The 17884-nt window shown below is 45.9% G+C and overlaps 1 protein-coding gene across 1 annotated transcript in view; it reads left to right on the top strand.

Moving 5' to 3' along the window:
• PITPNC1 (phosphatidylinositol transfer protein cytoplasmic 1) overlaps nt 1–17884 on the top strand; it is a 229575-nt gene continuing 211691 nt past the window's right edge. The window contains exon 1 of the mRNA XM_037128045.2: nt 1–1141. Within this exon, the coding sequence (XP_036983940.2) occupies nt 1094–1141 (48 nt within the window). The 5' untranslated portion in view covers nt 1–1093. The remainder of the gene's footprint in view (nt 1142–17884) is intronic.

The following is a 17884-nucleotide window of genomic DNA, read 5'->3' as shown; positions in this document are numbered from 1 at the left end:
GAGTGGCTGCACGGAGCGCCGTGGCACTCAGGGCTCGTTGGAGAACCGGTTCAAAGTGCACAGGAGTCTAGGGAAGCCCCCTTCTCCGATCTTACCCTGCTACGGTCAGGCTGTCTGGCAGCAGCCCGGGAGAGACATGCTGTTTTGTTTAAATCCTCCACATTCTTTGCCATTTCCCCATTGGCCGGATGGGGCTCCCCGCCGCGGCCGCTGCTGATGTCAGCCCTGCCGGCGCTGGCTCCTCCCGCACCCACCTCCCCGGCCCGAGGCACACTGCGGCTCGGCGCGGACTCTCCGGCCCCCGCGAGGTGGCTGCAAACTCGCGGGCACGCACGGCGCTCGGGGAGCCGAGGGATTCGGGGGAGGAGACGCGCGGAAGGCGCCAGCCAGCTCTCGCCCGCCCCTCGCAGTGTGAGTGGAGGTTGGAGGAACCCGGGCCCCAGCCCAACAGAGCCGGGCGGCCGTGGCGGCTTCCCTTTTCTACCCCAACGAGCTCCGGAGCGTCTCGGGGACCGGCCCTAAAAAGAGCAGGAAATCTTGTTTACCGCCCGGGGAGCGGAGCCCTCCGAGCCTTTGTCTGGAAAGTCAGCATCCCCGGCTGCAATGTGCTCCTGGTGAGTCGGCTCTGGGAGGACCGGCCGGAGAAGGGGGTCGTCAGGTTCATGTTTGGTTTCAGAGGCAGATCGAGCGAGTGACTTTTGTGCATTCGTTTTAATTTTTGGAAATCTCTCTTTTTCCCTCCCTCGCCCGCCACCGGGCATGTCCTGATCTGACGGCCGCTCCTACCGCCCGCGGCTGCGGATCAGAGAGGTTTCCAGCGGGGCTCCCTCCCTGACTTTGCAACACCGCGTTCCAGGAGGACCGGCCTCGGCGGGGAAGGAGGCGGGGGAGCCGCGAACACCCGGACCCAAACCTTGACATGGTCTCGGGCGGGGAGGAGGAAGCCAGAAGCTGAGCGCAGCCGCCGGAGCTCGTTCTCCCGCCGCTCCGAGAGCCGGGCTCCGGGCTCCCTGCCCTGCGCCTGGGCGGCAGCTTTGTTGCTCTGGGGGGCGTCCCCCGCTTTCCGCCCTGAGGGACAGTGGCCGGCAGGACCATGTTGCTGAAGGAGTACCGGATCTGCATGCCGCTCACCGTGGAAGAGGTAAGCGCCACCCCGGGCCGGGCCTCGCCCGCTCCCGGCCCCCCGCCCCGGGGCGCCGCGTATCCCCGCTGCTGCCTCCCCGTCGGCGAGTCCACTACGGGCAGCAGGGAAACCTGTCTGGAGGGGAGGGAGGAAGGGGAATTGCTGTTTCCACTTATCACCCTGGGGGGGGAGGGCGGCGTTGGGTGGGGCGGTGAACTCCAGGTGGGCTCTTTGGGGGCACCCAGAATCCTCATTACTGGGGATCAGAATACGCCAAAGGGAGTCGGTGCATTTCTCCAATTAAGCAAATGAATAAAGCAAACCCAACAACCCCAGACACGCGCTGGTAGCTGGGGGGTGGGGGTGGGGTCGTCCCGGTCTGGCAAGGGCCCAGGCTCCCCTCCCGCCCTTCTCTGTAAGGTCCTGGTGCGGGGAGATGCCCTATGCCCTCGGGACCTAGAGGCCCTGAGCCCTGTTGGGAGATAAGTTGGAACCATGGGGGTCCGTCTGGGCCCGGACCTCTTGCGTTGGCCGCCAGCCTGAGTGCTGCTCCCGCCACGCCCTCGCATCCAGGCTCCAGTACCAGGCTTCGACCTTTAGCAAACCGCCTGACTCGGAAACTTTGTGCGTCTCCTGTTTCCTCTGCCGCGGGGAGCTTGGTCTGCAGGCTAGCGGCGCGCTGCGGGGGCTGCGGCGCGGCCACTGGAGGGCGCTCCAGCACGTGGGTGCGGGTCAGGCCCTGGGGTCCCGTAGCAGCAGCTTGGGCGAGCGGCGGGGGTCGTTCTCCGCGCGCGCTGCTCAGGTCCAGTCCCTCCTAGCGGCAGTCTGTATCACTCAGGAAATGATGACTCAATGAGGATTATTCAGGCCTCGGCTTCCTTTAATTCGCCCTATCTGCCGACCTTGTTGGTGATTTCACCATTGCTTAGTTAGCGTCTGTCTAGGGACGGCGAGGGAGCGGGAAGCCAATCAAGGCAATATGAAACTCACTAGTGTGGTTTGGTATGGTAACACAAAGGAAATCGGCACCCCCAACTGTATATGCATTTAAATACCGTCCCCTTAATGTATCAGGTGTTATTGAGCCACACTACTTTGTGGAAGGCGATGCGTGCTTTGGGAGAGAAAAAAGATAATTAACCAACAACAGGCTGTGCACCCAACGGGCTGTCTTCATTTGTCTCTGGAGCAAGTGTTAAGGCAAGGCCCACCTGCCTACACTGAAAGGCAAGATCAGAGGAGCTCTGCGTGCACAAAATGTATCCCAGGGACTCTGGCTGCCAGGAAACTATCAGCGAGGCCCCACCCTAATGACCAACTGAAAGTTGCAGTTTGTTGGCATCTGAGGAGATAGCACTGGAGCAAGATCGAGAAGGGTGGAGGCCTTGTGGGTAGGCAGAGTTTTGGTGGGGAGCATCCTGACTGTGTAGGTGGAGTGGTGAAGCACCACTCAGCCCTCTGGAGAGTGAAGAAGGCAAAGGAATGAAACTGGTTAACTGGAGTATTTCTAGAAAGGGTGGAGATCACCCTGCTCGGTGGGCAGCTGAGCTGGAGTAGTTCAGCTTGCTGGTGCCTTTGCTTCTACCCAGTCCCCTCCTGATGACTTTATTCATTGACAGGAATTGGGATCTAGGTGCCGTGTTAGTACTGCATGAAATACTCCAAAGTATAGGTGATAGGGAAATAACCAGCTCTAGAATCTTCTCTATGATCTGTAAAATCTCTTTAGTCTGGTTGGTTCTCTTCTCCGGCTTTCTTGAAAATGCAGGCAAAACTCCTTTCCCCACTTTTTTTTCCCCCTAGTACTTAAGTACCCACCACTTCCTGGTGAGGTAGTAACATTGAGTGGTTAGGTGGAGGTCCTTCCTTTGTTAATTGGCAAATTAAATCAGACTCCACCTGTAACATAATGTATAATTATAACTTAATTAACGTATAATTCATTTGGACTAAAGCATGATTCAGTGTCTGTAAGGTCATCCTCTGAAGCAGTTTTCTACTTTGTCGGAAAAGCAGGAGTGCGATTTAGGTTGGCAGAGCTTTCCAACTGGAAGGATTCAGGTGGAACCCATCAGGTGATGGATTTGGCTAGGCCCACCTGGCTTGCCAGAGGTTAGGCCCCGAGAGTCCGACTGACTGGTAGTAAACCCCACAATCATCATGGTCTTCCTTTGCACTGTGCCCTACTGACCTGAGCATTGAAAAATTGAAAAGCAGCTTAACGATGTCTTCACAGAAGACAATTTCCACCAGTTTAGGTAGTCTTTTTTTTTCTAATTATTATTTTTAATTAATTTATTTTTTATTGATTATGCCATTACAGTTGTTCTATTCCCCCCTTCATTCCCCTCCACCCTACCCCCCGTCTCCATTACCCCCCCTTTAGTTTATGACCATGTGTCTCAAGTTCTTTAGATTCTATATTTCCCATACTATTCTTGCCCCCCCATCTATTTTCTATCTACTGTCTATGCTACTTATTTTCTGTACCTTCTCCCCCCTTCTCCTTCTCCCACTCCCCTGTTGCTAACCCTCCTTGAGATCTTCATTTCTATGGTTCTGCTCCTGATCTAGCTGTCCTTTTAGTTTGCTTTTGTTTTAGGTGTGGTTGTTACTAACTGTGAGTTTGCTGTCCTTTCACTGTTCATCTTTTTTGTCTTCTTTTTCTTAGGTAAGTCCCTTTAACATTTCATATAATAAGGGCTTGGTGATGATGAACTCCTTGAATTTGATCTTATCTGAGAAGCACTTTATCTGCCCTTCCATTCTAAATAAAAACTTTGCTGGATAGAGCAATCTTGGTTGTAGGTCTTTGGATTTCATGACTTGGAATACCTCTTTCCAGCCCCTTCTTGCCTGTAAGGTCTCTTTTGAGAAATCTGCTGACAGCCTGATGGGGACTCCTTTGTAGGTGACTGTCCCCTTAGCTCTTGCTGCTTCTAGGATTTTCTCCATTTTAATCTTGGCTAATGTAATGATGATGTGCCTTGGTATGTTTCTTCTTGGGTCCAGTTTAGGTAGTCTTTGGGAACTCTTAATTTGTTTCAACTCTTGATTGGCTTTAGGCTGCATTCATAGATCTACAGAACTTCTGGAACTTATTTCTGTTTAACTGTCACAGTTAATCAGTAGCAGTGTCCATATTTGTAAAAATGAGGCAAATGCCTTGTCTCGGAGAGTCATTGAGAGAACAGACACTGCGTGTTATGCATGGCCTTATCCCATTTAACTCCTTGTGGAGGGAGTGTAAAGGGGACTGGTGTGTTGTCACCTACATTTTGCAGGCAAGTAAACTGAGATGCAGAATGATTAAGTAGTGTGCACCAGGCCACACAACTAATTAATAGCCAAGCCAGAACCAGAGCCATGGTACACATCATTATTTGTTTTTTCTTATTCTTTTCTTTGCCTGTCATTAGTATTTACTCCAGCAAAAGCAAAATATAATTCTTGAAAACAGATAAAGTCAGCGCTACTAACTAAACATAAAATCAACTGCTCTTTAATTATTATAGAGAGTACTGTTTCTACTATTCCTCTGGCCTTATTTTCACTCATAAAATGTCTCCTAGTCCCAGGAAAGAACAGCTCTGGGAGATAAAGAAAAGAAAGCTGAACTATAATCTAGACAGAGTGTTGGTGTTTAATCCTGTTTCAGACATTAATTTCAGAATAAAGAATGATAAGTAACATCCCTTGGATTAATTTTAATTTTAAAAATTTCTTTAGAATAGTCTCCTCATTTATGTTCTTATAAATAAGCCCATTGGAAAGCTCTGCTCAGCAAAGGGTTCTGGGGGCTGAGAGTTGGTCATAAAGAGATAGATAGTAGCCACTGTTTTCATTTGAAACATTTGGTGATGTAGATTCTGGAATTTTAGACTCAGAAGGGCTCTTAGAGGTGATCTGTAGTTGAGCCATTTCACTTTGCGGAGAATAGAGTTGCACAAGGTTCAGTTAGTTGCCCATCTTTTAGCTAAGGGCAGGGTCTAGGCCAGACCCCAGGTCTTCTGATGCCTGGTACAAAGCTGTTTTACCACTTTCCCTGCCTCTGGGCTTTCTTGTTTGACGAAACTATTATCCCTGAGCGTGATACACCAAACAGGCATACTGGACAGTCTTTAGTTGAAGGTGGGTTGGAGACTTTGACCTGGTGTACTTAGGGGATATTTAGGGTAGTCAGCTGACCAGAAGGGTGGCCAGGGGTGCTCTGTTTGAGACTGCTTTTGTATAACAAGCCCACTGGTTTTCCTTATATTGTGTACTTATTCGGGGTGGCTTTTGGATGTGTGGCTCCATGGAGATTATGTGGAGTTCAAGACCCCTCTCTCCCCAAGGAACTCCTTGGATTCAAGTCACTGATCCCAGCATCCCAATCCAAAAAGTCATTTTTTAAAAGATTTGTTTTTATTTATTTTTAGAGAGAAGGGAAGGGAGGGAAAAAGAGAAGGGGAGAAACATCGTTGGGCTGCCTCTCACATGCCCCCAGCTGGGGACCTAGCTGGCAACCCAGGCATGTGCTCTGACTGGGAATCGAACTGGCTACCTTTCAGTTTGCAGGATGACACCCAACCTACTGAGCCACACCAGTCAGGGCCCAAAGGTCATGTTCATGACTCTGAGGCATGGTCTGAAGATCACCCCTCCCTGACCGGTACTTAGCTACAGGATAAGCATTTTCCTAGAGCTGAGCACATCCTAATATAATTGAAGGTAGGAACCCTCTCGTGCTCACGCTTGCTTTGGTGTTCAACAGTTCTTCTTGACGGCATTAACGTTAATGCATGTACTTTTAGGAATCTAGTTTTGGTCTTTAGGAATTTGGTGCACAATGAAAGAAAGAGAAAGAAAAAATAAAAGGAAAACCATTTTATTTATTTATTTTTAAGCGTTTTATTTATTTTTTGAGAGATGGGGGAAGAGAGGGAGAAGCCAGCCTGCAGCCCATGTGTGTGCCCTGACCGGGAATCAAACCAGTGACTTTTGGGTTTATAGGCCAGTGCTCAGTCTACTGAGCCCCACCAGCCAGGGCAAGAAACAAACAAACAAACAAACAGGAAAACCCCCACAACTTTCTTTAATATGGAATACTACTTTGTTCTTTGCCCTGGCAGAGAACCAGTGCGTTTCACCCTGGCTCCCCGGGTCCCCACACATGTTTCTTACACACATTTCTGAGAACAGATTCGGAACCAGGGTGGTGCCATCTCTGGAGCTCCCATAATGCCCAACAGTGCTCCTTATTCTCTTTTTAAGCGATTTTTGTGAGCTGCATCTTTTTTAAGAAAAGAGACTTTAAGTTTGATATTGGCACTGACAGTTTCTCCTTTGTACCAAGTGATACCCCTCAGTATAAAGGTTCCTTGAGTTAATCTCATAGACTTTCCCCAGGAGTCCTTATAATCATAATTTTGAAAATGTTGTTTATAAGAATGAGCACTGCTGCCCTGACTGGCGTGGCGCAATGGGTTGGACATCATCCCGCAAAGTGAAGGGTCGCTAGTTTGATTCCGGTCAGGGCACCTGCCTGGGTTGTGCATTCATTCAGTCCCCTGGTGGGCTGTGTATGAGAAGCAACTGATCAGTGTTTCTCGCTCACATCCATGTCTCTGTCCCTCTCTTTCTCCCTCCCTTCCCCTCTCTCTATGAATAAATAAAATTTTACCAAAATCAATGAGCACTATTAATTAAAAAAGAAGCATAAACAGAGAAAACAAAACACTGGAAGACAACAAAAAAGATAAACCCGAAACAGTAACGACAAAAGAATGAGTACTGTTGTGACCACCCCCTCCCACCCCCACCCCGCCCTGTTAGCCTAGCTGGGAGGAATCAGTGCCAGGGTCCCGAGTTTGATTTCTGGCCCCTCCTGGTAACTTCTCCTGCTGGTTCCACAGCCAGGGAACAATGTTCCTTAGCTGCCCAGCTGTTTTGCAAAGCCCCCTGGAGGTTGTGAGGGGTTCCTGGGGAGAGGGCGGGTTAATGGATAAGTGCAGACCTTTCACCGCTAATGTATCAGACAACAAGGAGCAGATGCCCTCCTCCTGGCTGGCCAGTGAAATTGACTTTGTGTACTCAGGGCACCGCTGTTTTCCCTGTGATTTTGGTGTGAATGCCCTTCACATGAAACACATTCTGGGGCTTGAAAAAAATGCACACTGTTATTAACAAAACCCTAGTTAAAAGAGAGTGGTAATTAACTTTTGCTTTTCATTTAAAAGGTATTAAGTCCCTAAAGCTCTTAAAAATCAACTTAGAAACCCTGTCTGAGTGAGTATTACTGATATTCAGAGAAAAGCGAGTCGTCATTTCAGAAAGGCTCTCATTTCAGGTGAATGGAGAATGCTATTTTTTGTAAGCAGTTTTTAAAAAATACTTTTCCAACATTCAGCCCCTTTTGGTCTCTCTGAAGTCCCAAGAGTGTGAATTAGGAAAGTGCGTGTAGTGTGTGTGTGCTTCACACAGTTGTTTTAAATACAAAAACGTGTGCATGGTGACAGGCAGGACATGTGGTTTTCAGGGGCAGTGGTTCCTGGAAACATCCGCTGAGGGTCCTTGCCTCCGCCTCCTGAGTGGGGCACAGGCGCCTCGCACTGACTGGCTGGTGTGGGCTTCGGCCTGCTGCCTGTAGGTCTGTATGGTCGAGGGACTCTGAAAACCTTTCTTTGAAAACCAGCAAACACTTGCGCCTCTGTTCAGAGAAAAAGACAGATACAGAAATCCGCTGATTTGTAGCAAGAAGTCAGGAAGGTTTTACGTATCTAGAGCCCCCTGGGAGAAGAAAAAGAGAATTTCAGATTGCAGGCTGCCAACTGTCCGGCTTCCCTGTCTCCTGCTTGAAGTCAGGAATTCGGTGCTATTCCCCAGTGGAGATTTTTTAGACAACATAGCCTCCAACATAGAAATTTACAGACAGTTCACGCAAACACACGGAATCTCGGGGGTGTGCACCTGCAGGGCACACGGCACCCTGAGGACACAGTGCACTGTGGTGGCCCTGCCCCTGAGCCCTCTCAGGCTCCCTGGCCCCTGTGTCTGTAGTGTGTGTAGAAAACTTCTGGGCGTACAAGTGGAAATGTCACCTCTTCCGAGACATCTTTCCTTACTGCTCCATCTAAATAGTTTCCCCCTATTATTTACCTCTGCACTTCCTTCTTTCCCTCAGAACATTTATCGTAAGCAGTGCTTATTTACTCATTTACTTGTCACCCTAGAGCTTATGGCACACAGGCCCTTGGAGAAGTTTCATTGCCATTATAGAATAGATTATGAGCCCTGGCTGGTGTAGCTCAGTGGGTTGAGCTTGGGCCTGCGAACCAAAGGGTCACGGTTTGATTCCCAGTCGGAGCACATGCCTGGGTTGCAGGCCAGTTCCTGAAAGGGGATACAGCAGAGGCAACCATACATTGACGTTTCTCTCCCTCTCCCCTTCCTTTCCCCTCTAGAGATTAAAAAAAAAAAAAAAAAAAAAAAGAAAGAAAAAAGATTATGGCGATAGTTAGACAGCTCTGCAAATGTATTAAAACCATTGAGGCGGGTGGCTCAGTTGGTTAGAGCATCACCCCAATACACCAAGGTTTTGGGTTTGAACCCCTGTCAGGGCACACACGAGAAGCAACAAATGAGTGCATAATAAGTGGAACAACAGACCAATCTCTCTCTCTCTCCCCCTCCCTCTTCCTTTCTCTCATTTCAAAATCAATAAAAAAATTTTTTTAAATCATTGAGTTGATATACAAAATACATCTCAATAAAACTTTTCCCCCAAATAGAGGTGCCTATGGATTTTTTCCAGCGGGTTTTTTCCTGCAGAGTAGATGATCTGTGTTCAGAGAGAGCCGTTGGCAGACAGTGCCCAATTTGAATTGTGACCGCACCGCAAAGTGACAGTACCTCTCCTCAAGAAGACGGCCCTGGTCGTCCTGAATTTAGCTTTCCAAACGAGGTTGTTCTCTTCTGCCGCAGTGTGGGGAAAAAATCTGCCAGGTTTGGATCAGAATGACCACAATTTAGGTCACAACTTCATACTTAAGGGAAAAAAGTAATCACAACTTGACTAGTCACCCTGAGGCCATCTGCAGGGCTTCAGGGTCCTGGGGACCTTCACTGACTGGTTGCTCAATCCTCGGGAGCCCCCCAGCGCTGTCCTCGAGGAGACAGAGGCCAGTGGCCATCGTTTCTGGCCTTGGCTCCATTTCTCTGCGTTTTGTGCTCATTGAATGGGAAGTAATGTGTTGGCAGGATGAATGTTGGAAAAAGCATCCTTGGGGAGGAAATGGTTCAATGGGAGCGCTGAGTCCTCTGCCTTAAGACCTCCCATCATGGGTTTCTTTTCTTTTTGTTTTAATTTTTACTTTAGAGAGAGGGGAAGGGAGAGAGAAAGAGAAGGAGAGAAACATCAATGTGAGAGAGAAGCGTGGACTGGTTGCCTCTCACATGTGCCCTGATGGGGGTGCGGGGGGGGGGCACTGAACCCACAACATAGGCATGTACCCTGACATGGAATCAAACCGATGACCTTTTGTGGGACCATGCCCATCCTACTGAGCCACACCTGCTGGGGCTGTCATGGGCTTTTGATAAAGGAGGCTAGCTAGCTATTCAAACTATGTCTCAATACACTCAGTCTGGGATGGCAGATAGGACACCACGTCAGCCTGAGCAAGTCTTCCAGGGTGGCAGATCACTAGGAGGGAACCCCTGTGCACAGGACACAGTGTCTTGGCTGCTGGCTTTACCTGTGACAGAGGAAGGAGTGTAGGGTCACCCACCACTTCCTGGCTAACTGCCTGTGCAGCATTATACAGTGCTGTTTGTTGATTTAGAAACTCGAAAGCCAGAAATCACCAAGAGTTTGACATCAGATATTAAAGTGACTCATTCTTGCATTTCCCAGCACTCGGACAAAAGGGGCCGCTCTTAAAACTCCTTTTTAGACGTTGGTGAAAGTCGACTCATATCTAAACAAATAGCTAACGTAAGTTCTTGGTCAAATTTATTTGTTGACTCTTCACTTTTCTTTTTCTTTTTTTGATCCTTTCAAGTTTGGGTGAAGCATGACCTTCTAGAATTCCTGTTGTTCCTGAGCAGAGAGAAAAACCTCATCATCCTTTAATTCCTCTAGAATTATGTCTGATGATCTTGAGGGTGTTGTTTCTTTCCCCAAATGAGTCACCTAGAGCAGTAAGATTGGCCAAACAAATGTAACTTAATGACAACCTGTAATGATGTTGGTCAGGTACCTAATTTAAGCAGCTAATCTCAAGTCACCTGTAGACACACACACCATTTGGTCTGATTCTGTTTGCTGTGTTAAGGTGTTTTTGAGCACTAGTTTGTTTGTTTTTTAATACCAAAAATCACCAGTCAATGTATTTAGAAGAAAATATATGAACTTGGGAACGAGAAGTCACCACTAACTTGGATGCTAATACAGTGGTCCCCCCTGGGCCTCAGGATATGTTCCAAGACCCCCACCCGCCCCACGGATGCCTGAGACTGCAGATATACCAAAAACTATATGCATTGTTTTTCCTACACATACATACCTATGATAAAGCTTCATTTATCAGTTAGGCACAGTAAGAGGTTAACATCAATAACTAATAATAACAGAACAATTACGACAATATATGGAATAGAATGAATGTGAATGGCTTTGGGCCGTTATTAAGTAAAACAAGGGTTACTTAAACACAAGGAGGGCAGCGCCGTGACAGTCAATCTAATGAAGGAGTTGGCCCCAAGTGGCCAGTAGGTGGGGAGGGTGTACAGTGTGGCTGTGCTGGACAAAGGGGTGATTCTCGTCCCTCGTGGGGTGGAGTGGGACCCCTCTAGGTCTTACTCAGAGTGGCATGCAACTTAGAACATGAACTGTTTATTTCTGGAATTTTCCGCACAATATTTTCAGACCCTGGTGGATCACAGGTAACTGAAACAGCAGGGAGGAAAACAGGGTAGGGAGGGGCCTGCTGTGTACCCAAGGGGCTGAAAGCTTCAAGTGCACTGGGTCTTATCTGCTTGTTTGTATTCCTCCAAAGCCTTGCAATATTTTTTTGTTGTTGTTTTAAACATTGTATTGGGATTCCCTTATTTATATTTAAATTGGCAAACTCACTTGCCTCTTGATTCTCTGGCCAGAAAGGTTCCAACTTGGAGAGCTAGTTTATAGAGACTGTGAAAAGGCCCGTTAGTGAGTATTATCTCCAGGCCTCGTGAAAGGATTGTGGAGGACGGGATAGTGCCTCGAAAGCTGAGGGTTGTGTTGTTCATTTTGCTTATCTGCGCCATCTCTGTCTCCGTGTCTTGACATAGATTGTGAAAGTCATTTTCCCTGACTGCCGTAGGAGCTAGACCTATGTCACAAGACCTTGTTGAGTGTGGCCTTGCAGCAACCTTGCTTTTATGTACGTAATAAAATTGCACCATATGCCTCAGCAATGCATCCCATGAAATACTCTATTTGGAAAGTTTAAAAATTTTATTTCTATTTTATGTGCTTCGACTGATAGCAGCCACATTTCATATGCAAAGGAGGGAAGAGAAGTTACACTTGTTGCGTATCGTCTTCGTCCTCATAATGGCCTATGAGTAAGATATTATCATCCCATTTTACAGATGTGGACCATGGCTGCTTGCATGGCCAGTAGTCATAGACCTGGATTCACAACGAGGTGGTCCGACTCCATAGCCCAGCTCTTTGCTCTACCAGGTTTTACCTTCTTTAGAATCCTAAAGCTGAAAGGAGGTCTAGGGGTTACTTATTAAAGATAAAATAACTTGTTCAGAATTATCAAAGGAAATAGTTGGGGGGAAGCAGTTCTTCTATGCCAGTGAAGCTGAGAGAGTGGTCCACAAGTTTTATCTTCCATTGAACTATCAGTTTTACCCAAGTACTAAAGCAGGTGACATCCCTCCGCTTAACTTTGATAAATGAATCATACTCCTTTGAAAATAACTTTTGTAGCTCATGCTCTAAAAAGAGAACCACCTCTACACTTTTGAAAATTATTCCTTTTAATGGCAGTGAAAACCTTTGGCTTTCATAGACATCAGCGGCGGAGATGCTCGCTGATGAGCACCTGTGAATTTCTCAAAGTTAGTATCTAAAAATAACGATGGGAACAGACAAACGGCACCATGTGTTCGGCATAGTTAGTGGAAAACTTAAAACTTTTCACCTGCAGGTGAGCAAATTGGAGGGCCTGAGAAATGATTGAAATGGGCCGTTCAGGTTTGTACACTGTGTTTATCTGCCCTTCCTGCTGAGATGACTCCCGTTTGTTAGCGTTTTATCCACAGCCAGTTTACCAAGCCCACGAACAAGTGAACACCTCCTGTAGACTTAAATAAAAAATGTCAACTTGATACAGTCTTTTTTTGAGAATGGAGCTATAAGAGACCTTTCATCCAAATTAAAAATTAGTCTCCAAAGACACTATTACTGAGAATGTTAAAGCGATGAAGAAAACCCAAACAAAACCACCCTGCCTTCCACTGTGGAGATTCAGAGATGTTCTGCTCTCTGTCAGCACTGTTGAAATAAACATGTAATCACCTAAAATGAGCTATTTGAAGGGACCACACTTAACTGGTAAGTTGTGTGTATTCTGGTTAGTTTCCTTTTTTAATAATAATTTTTAAAATTTTTTATTTTTTATTTACTTTTAGAGAGGGGAAAGGAGAGGGAAAGAGAGGGAGGGAAACATCAGTGTGTGGTTGCCTCTCACATGGCCCTGCTGGTGACCTGGCCCGCAACCCAGGCATGTGCCCTGACTGGGAATTGGACCTGCAACCCTTTGGTTTGCAGCCCATGCTCAACCCACTGAGCTATACCAGCCAGGTTTTAATAATAAAATTTAAAAATTGTGGTAAAATTCATATTACATAAAAGTTTGCCGTCCTGACCATTGTTAAGTGTAGAGTTTGGTGGCACTCAGCACGCTGGCACACTTTGCTGGCACACTCACCCTTTGGGCGGCCCTCCGTACCTCCTGCCCTCAGGACGCGCCCCACACAAGTGAGACTGTGCACGGGCTCAGCCGTGAATCCCCCTTCTGTCTCCCTCCCACCCCGGGCAGCTGCCCCTTCACTTGCTGTCTCTATGAATCTGCTATTTTACGTACCTGGTCAGTTTTTTTTTAAGTGTCCTTGTATTACTTTTGTAAATGTATATATTATCATTTCCTCACACAAACCCAGTAACACTTAAATTAATGAAAACTAACTAGAATTTTTCCTGAGTTCTGCAAGGCAGAAAATGTCAAGGTGTTCCCATAGCCATATTTTGGGTGGCGTTAGTGACTCAAAGGCCGTTACCTTTGCAGTAAGAGCCAAAGCGCTAGAAAATTTAAATCCAGGACAACCTAATTCTGTTCTGCTATTTAACAAAAAAAGTGCATCTTTGGTGAGAATACTTACTAAGACAGGAAAAAGTGCCAGGCATTTTAGAAGCATTTTAAAGAAACAGGGTTGGCACTGACAAGCGTTCTGTTGAAGTAGAAGACAGAATATTTGACTAATGGCCACGCTCTATTCCTGTCCCAGGTGGACAGACATTAGTTGGATACTTCTTCTGAGTAAAGAAATACAGTTAAAATGTCTCATTTTATTTATTTCTTTTTGATTTTGTAAATGTTTAACCCAGGAGAAAAAAAATAATTTAAGTCAGTGTGATGGCTTATTATTCAACTTGTGACATCTTCATTCTTGTCAGTTTTCTTAGTGATGTCTGTAGATAGAGTTTTCAGCTCGAGCCAGCAGCTGGATTTCATTAGATTTTTATAGGACAATGGTCCTGCCACTCTCAGGGAGAAGTTGGTCCCATGCACTTGTCCAGCAAGGTGGCGGGATGGAGAAACATGTTAGCTCTCAGAGTTTCAACCCAGTCTGAGACGTGTTTTCCAGTGCCTGAGATTCCCTACAGCTGTATTTGACCTCTAATGCACCTGAAATATTAGACACTTTGTAATACAGAGTCATAGAAAACAAAACCCTTGTTAAAGCAGTCATTAGCAATTAAACAGAATGGAGAATCAACACTGAATAGATGTTTGAGAACACAAGAACACAAGACATATAATCACCGGCTTGTGTGGACAGGTTGTTCCAAAAACAGGGCATGCCCTCGGAAGTGCGTGTGCTCCTGATGGGTAGTGCCCTAGTGATACAGTTCTCCAGGAGGAGCATTTTGCTGAATTTGCCACGATCTGAAATTGTGGGGATGCTGGTGCTGATGAAAAGACTAATGCAGCCCCTTAATATCTCCTCTCACACATCCATCATTCTGCCCATTCAGCTTCCTAAAAGTGATGCGGTGGATAAAGGCAGTTTATGAGTATTTTTAAAATGCTGTGTAAAGACGGTTCTTTTGCTTACTGAGGCAGGTTTGAAGATATAAAGTATGGTTATTTAATCCCCTCCCCCCTCAAGTGCAAAGCGCTGGGTAACTAGAATCACATGTAATCAGCAGGGTACAGATTGTACCGTGCATGGTGGAGACCCAAACCCTGGGCTATTGAAGGCTATGATAGATGTTCGTTTTTTTGGTATTATGTTTTTGCTGCTCATAAAGAGGCATCGTGTCCAAAATGAAAAACCTTTAGATGCAGGATTCAATACTTCTCCTCTTTTGGATTGCGTTTGACGGGATCTTGGACACGGCCGAGTGTAATTACATTTTTCAGCAGTATGACTTAACGGAGCCCCACATATAGGTGTACTTAAGAGATTTCTTGCCAAGATCTGGCTGAAAAGGTGCTTGGTTGTTCTTCTTTTCTTTTTTTTTTTTAATAAATAGTAATTAGGCTATTAGTTGTCCAAATGGAGTAATCCCTGAAGCCTTTTAAAGAAAAACACTTCCCAAAACGGTCAAGTGTATTGAAAATTAGCCATTATTTATGTGCGTGCTCAGCCTTTTGCCCACAACTCTTCTAGCTGTTTCTTTGGAAAAAAAATTATTGGTTATATCTATCAGAAACCATCTAATTTTTCAAAGGGTTTAGAACTGCCGCCCTGTGCTGCCCACTGACACGCCCTTTGGGTGCGCCTAGTCCTGTAGCTGGAAGATTAGCTTGCTGTCTGCTTTCGTTGGGCCTTTTTGAATTGCAAATCAGCCACACCTGACAAAGGTCACACTTTAAGTCCAGGTAATTGCCCTAGCTCCCACAGAGAATTTCATCCCTGAAAAGAAGTATAATTACTTTCAAACATTATCTTCTCCCCCACTTTTCTCTCTCTTTTCATTTAATAAAACACTATGCATTTTGTCACCTTGAGCCAAAGCGGTTATGCCCTAAGTTGGGGTTTCTGATGTGGGGGGTACAGTATTGGCAAGGTGTGTGAACATGGAGGCAAAGGGACTAGCAGAGTCCTTGCTGTGTGATAATCCACAGATTAATTTAGGAAGACTTGATTTCCTTGTGCCTCAGTTTCCCCAACTATCAACTCCTCCTTTGCCTCCATCAAAGGCTGATCGCGTGAGATATGGATCCCACACGTGTAAGGAGTGATGGTAGTTGTCTGTTTGTGGTGATGAATACCTAGTGACCATGCCTTCCCTGAACCATGCACAAAAGGATAATCGTCTCCTACTCCTAAATCCCTTTATTTTAGGGGGACCGTCTAGTGCAGTAGACATTTTGGAGTCTCCACTTTCCAAATGGCCCCCAGGAAGGAATCCTGAGACACCCTTAGGTTCCGAGTTTGTAGAGTGGGAATGTTTTGTCATAGTAACAAATGCTCAAGGATTAGTTTATTTTCAGCCCTGCAGGGGCTATGAATTGCTTTTTCAAATTTTATTTTCTGACATCATGATGTTTATGTTGCTATGGTGGTGTGTCCCTTGCTTGGGTATCAAGATTGCCATTGAAAATAGATAGGCCAAAATAACAGCTTAACTGGTGGCTGTGTTTTGTGATGTTTGTGGAACTGTTTCTTGAAGAAGTCCAGTGCAAGTAAACCACGCCACTATGCCCATTTTTTTTTATATATAGACTGCCCCCTCTTTTAAGCACTGCCGTGCCGATTTCCTATAGTAACACAGGGAAAGACATCAGCTCATTTTACTTAGCAGTGAATGTCCTTTCCTTATTTAGTGTAATTGGAGCCTTCCTCCTAAAAATAACCCTTCTTTTCTTGCTGTGATTCTTTTTATATCTGATGTACTCTTTATTTAAATGGAAGATGTGTTTTCAACATGGTGTGTACACACACACACACACAAAGAAATATATATACTCGTACGTGTAGGTATATATACTTGTATTTCCCTGTAGGGTCTGATCCTTAGTGAATGTGGTAGTCGACAGTGTTTTCCATTGACCTCTCATTAAGCTTTCACCTATTTATGATTATTTCCTTTCTTTTAAGATAGAATCATAGGGAGAATAGAATCAGAGTGTTAAAACAGTGCAGCTTCCTTCCCATTGTTGGAATCCTTTCTATAATAATCTTGCATGCCGTTCATCTTGCCTTTTAGCTTAAGCACCAGCGTGAGAGGGTGGTTGCTCTTGCAGTGTAACCTCTCCTGTGAGTGCCCTCCTCCACGGGTTAGAAGACTCTTATGCTTGGTAGATGTCTGCCTCAAGCATTGGCATAGTCAGTGTCCGAAGCTGCATCAAACAGCTAGCTGCTTTGGACAAGGCGATCAGCTCACTCAGGTCTTATCCACAGCACCTCCTGGCACAGCTAAGTCTCTCTCTGCTGGGTGTGTGAGCTCTACAGAAACCAGTGGCCTCAGAGCAACACAGCCACCATTCCCCCCGGACTTCAAGGTGTACGTGAGATGAATGGCATCTGGTGATGGCAAATTGGATGGAGTGTTTTGATTCTTGCTTTTTAAATTTTTACCATGTTAGTTACTCCTCTTGACTTAGTGCCAGATGTGGTAAGCATGTCCTTTTGTCTTCATCTAAGCCCCTGACCTTTCAGTGACATCCCAGTCTTAAAATATAGGTCACAACTGCTTACCTTGGTTGCAGAAACCAGTATGCATTGAGGTGTGGAGATGAAGCCCTAATTATATTAATAAGCTTAAGAATGGATTATGCTTTCCTTCCTCATTAGTTTTAATTTTTAAAATAAGGTTCTCATTAGCTATTTTGCGACACAGTTTAACTAAGATTATAATTTAGCATGCAGAGGAGAGAAAATTCAGTAAATGGTGAAGCCAGTTTTTTTAGTGTCTAAACACTTAATTAAAATTATGTTTGTCTGTGTGGACATTGACCTAGCAAGGCTCTGTCTTCCCAGACGAAGGGGAAGCATTCCAGTGTGCCAGGACCGCTGCGTTCGTCAGCTCGGTCCATCCTTGTCTTCATCCTCCAAGGCAGAGCCTAGTATTTTCATTTTACAGGTGCGGAATTGAGGCTCGAGGAATGTGCCAAAGTCATGGAGACAAGTCTATGGCAGAGCTGAATTCAGACCCGCGGCTCTTTGGCTACAAGTTCCATTTGCTTTCTCCAACAACAGTGTTGCCAAAGGAAAGTTGACATTCATTCATTATCAAGTTAATTGTGTCAATATAGACAGTTGATCCTAAAATGGATATATAAGGCCTGTCCACAAAGTATCCAGCCATGTAATATAAAAAAATAGACATTTATTGAAGATACAAGAAAACATTGTACGTAGGACTATGCATAGCTCCACAGTTCTCTTTAAAATAGGCGGGCACCTTGGGACCTCACACAGGTCTCCCAGGCACCGTCAGCTGCCCCATTGTATTTTCCTGAATCTCATCAACTCTCTGAAATCTTTTCT

Source organism: Artibeus jamaicensis, unplaced genomic scaffold (genome assembly GCF_021234435.1).
Source record: "Artibeus jamaicensis isolate MK-2021 breed Jamaican fruit bat unplaced genomic scaffold, CSHL_Jam_final contig_1998, whole genome shotgun sequence".
Taxonomy (NCBI): Eukaryota; Metazoa; Chordata; class Mammalia; order Chiroptera; family Phyllostomidae; genus Artibeus; species Artibeus jamaicensis.
The sequence above is the reverse complement of the archived record's forward strand: the minus strand, read 5'-3'. Positions and strand labels throughout refer to the sequence as shown.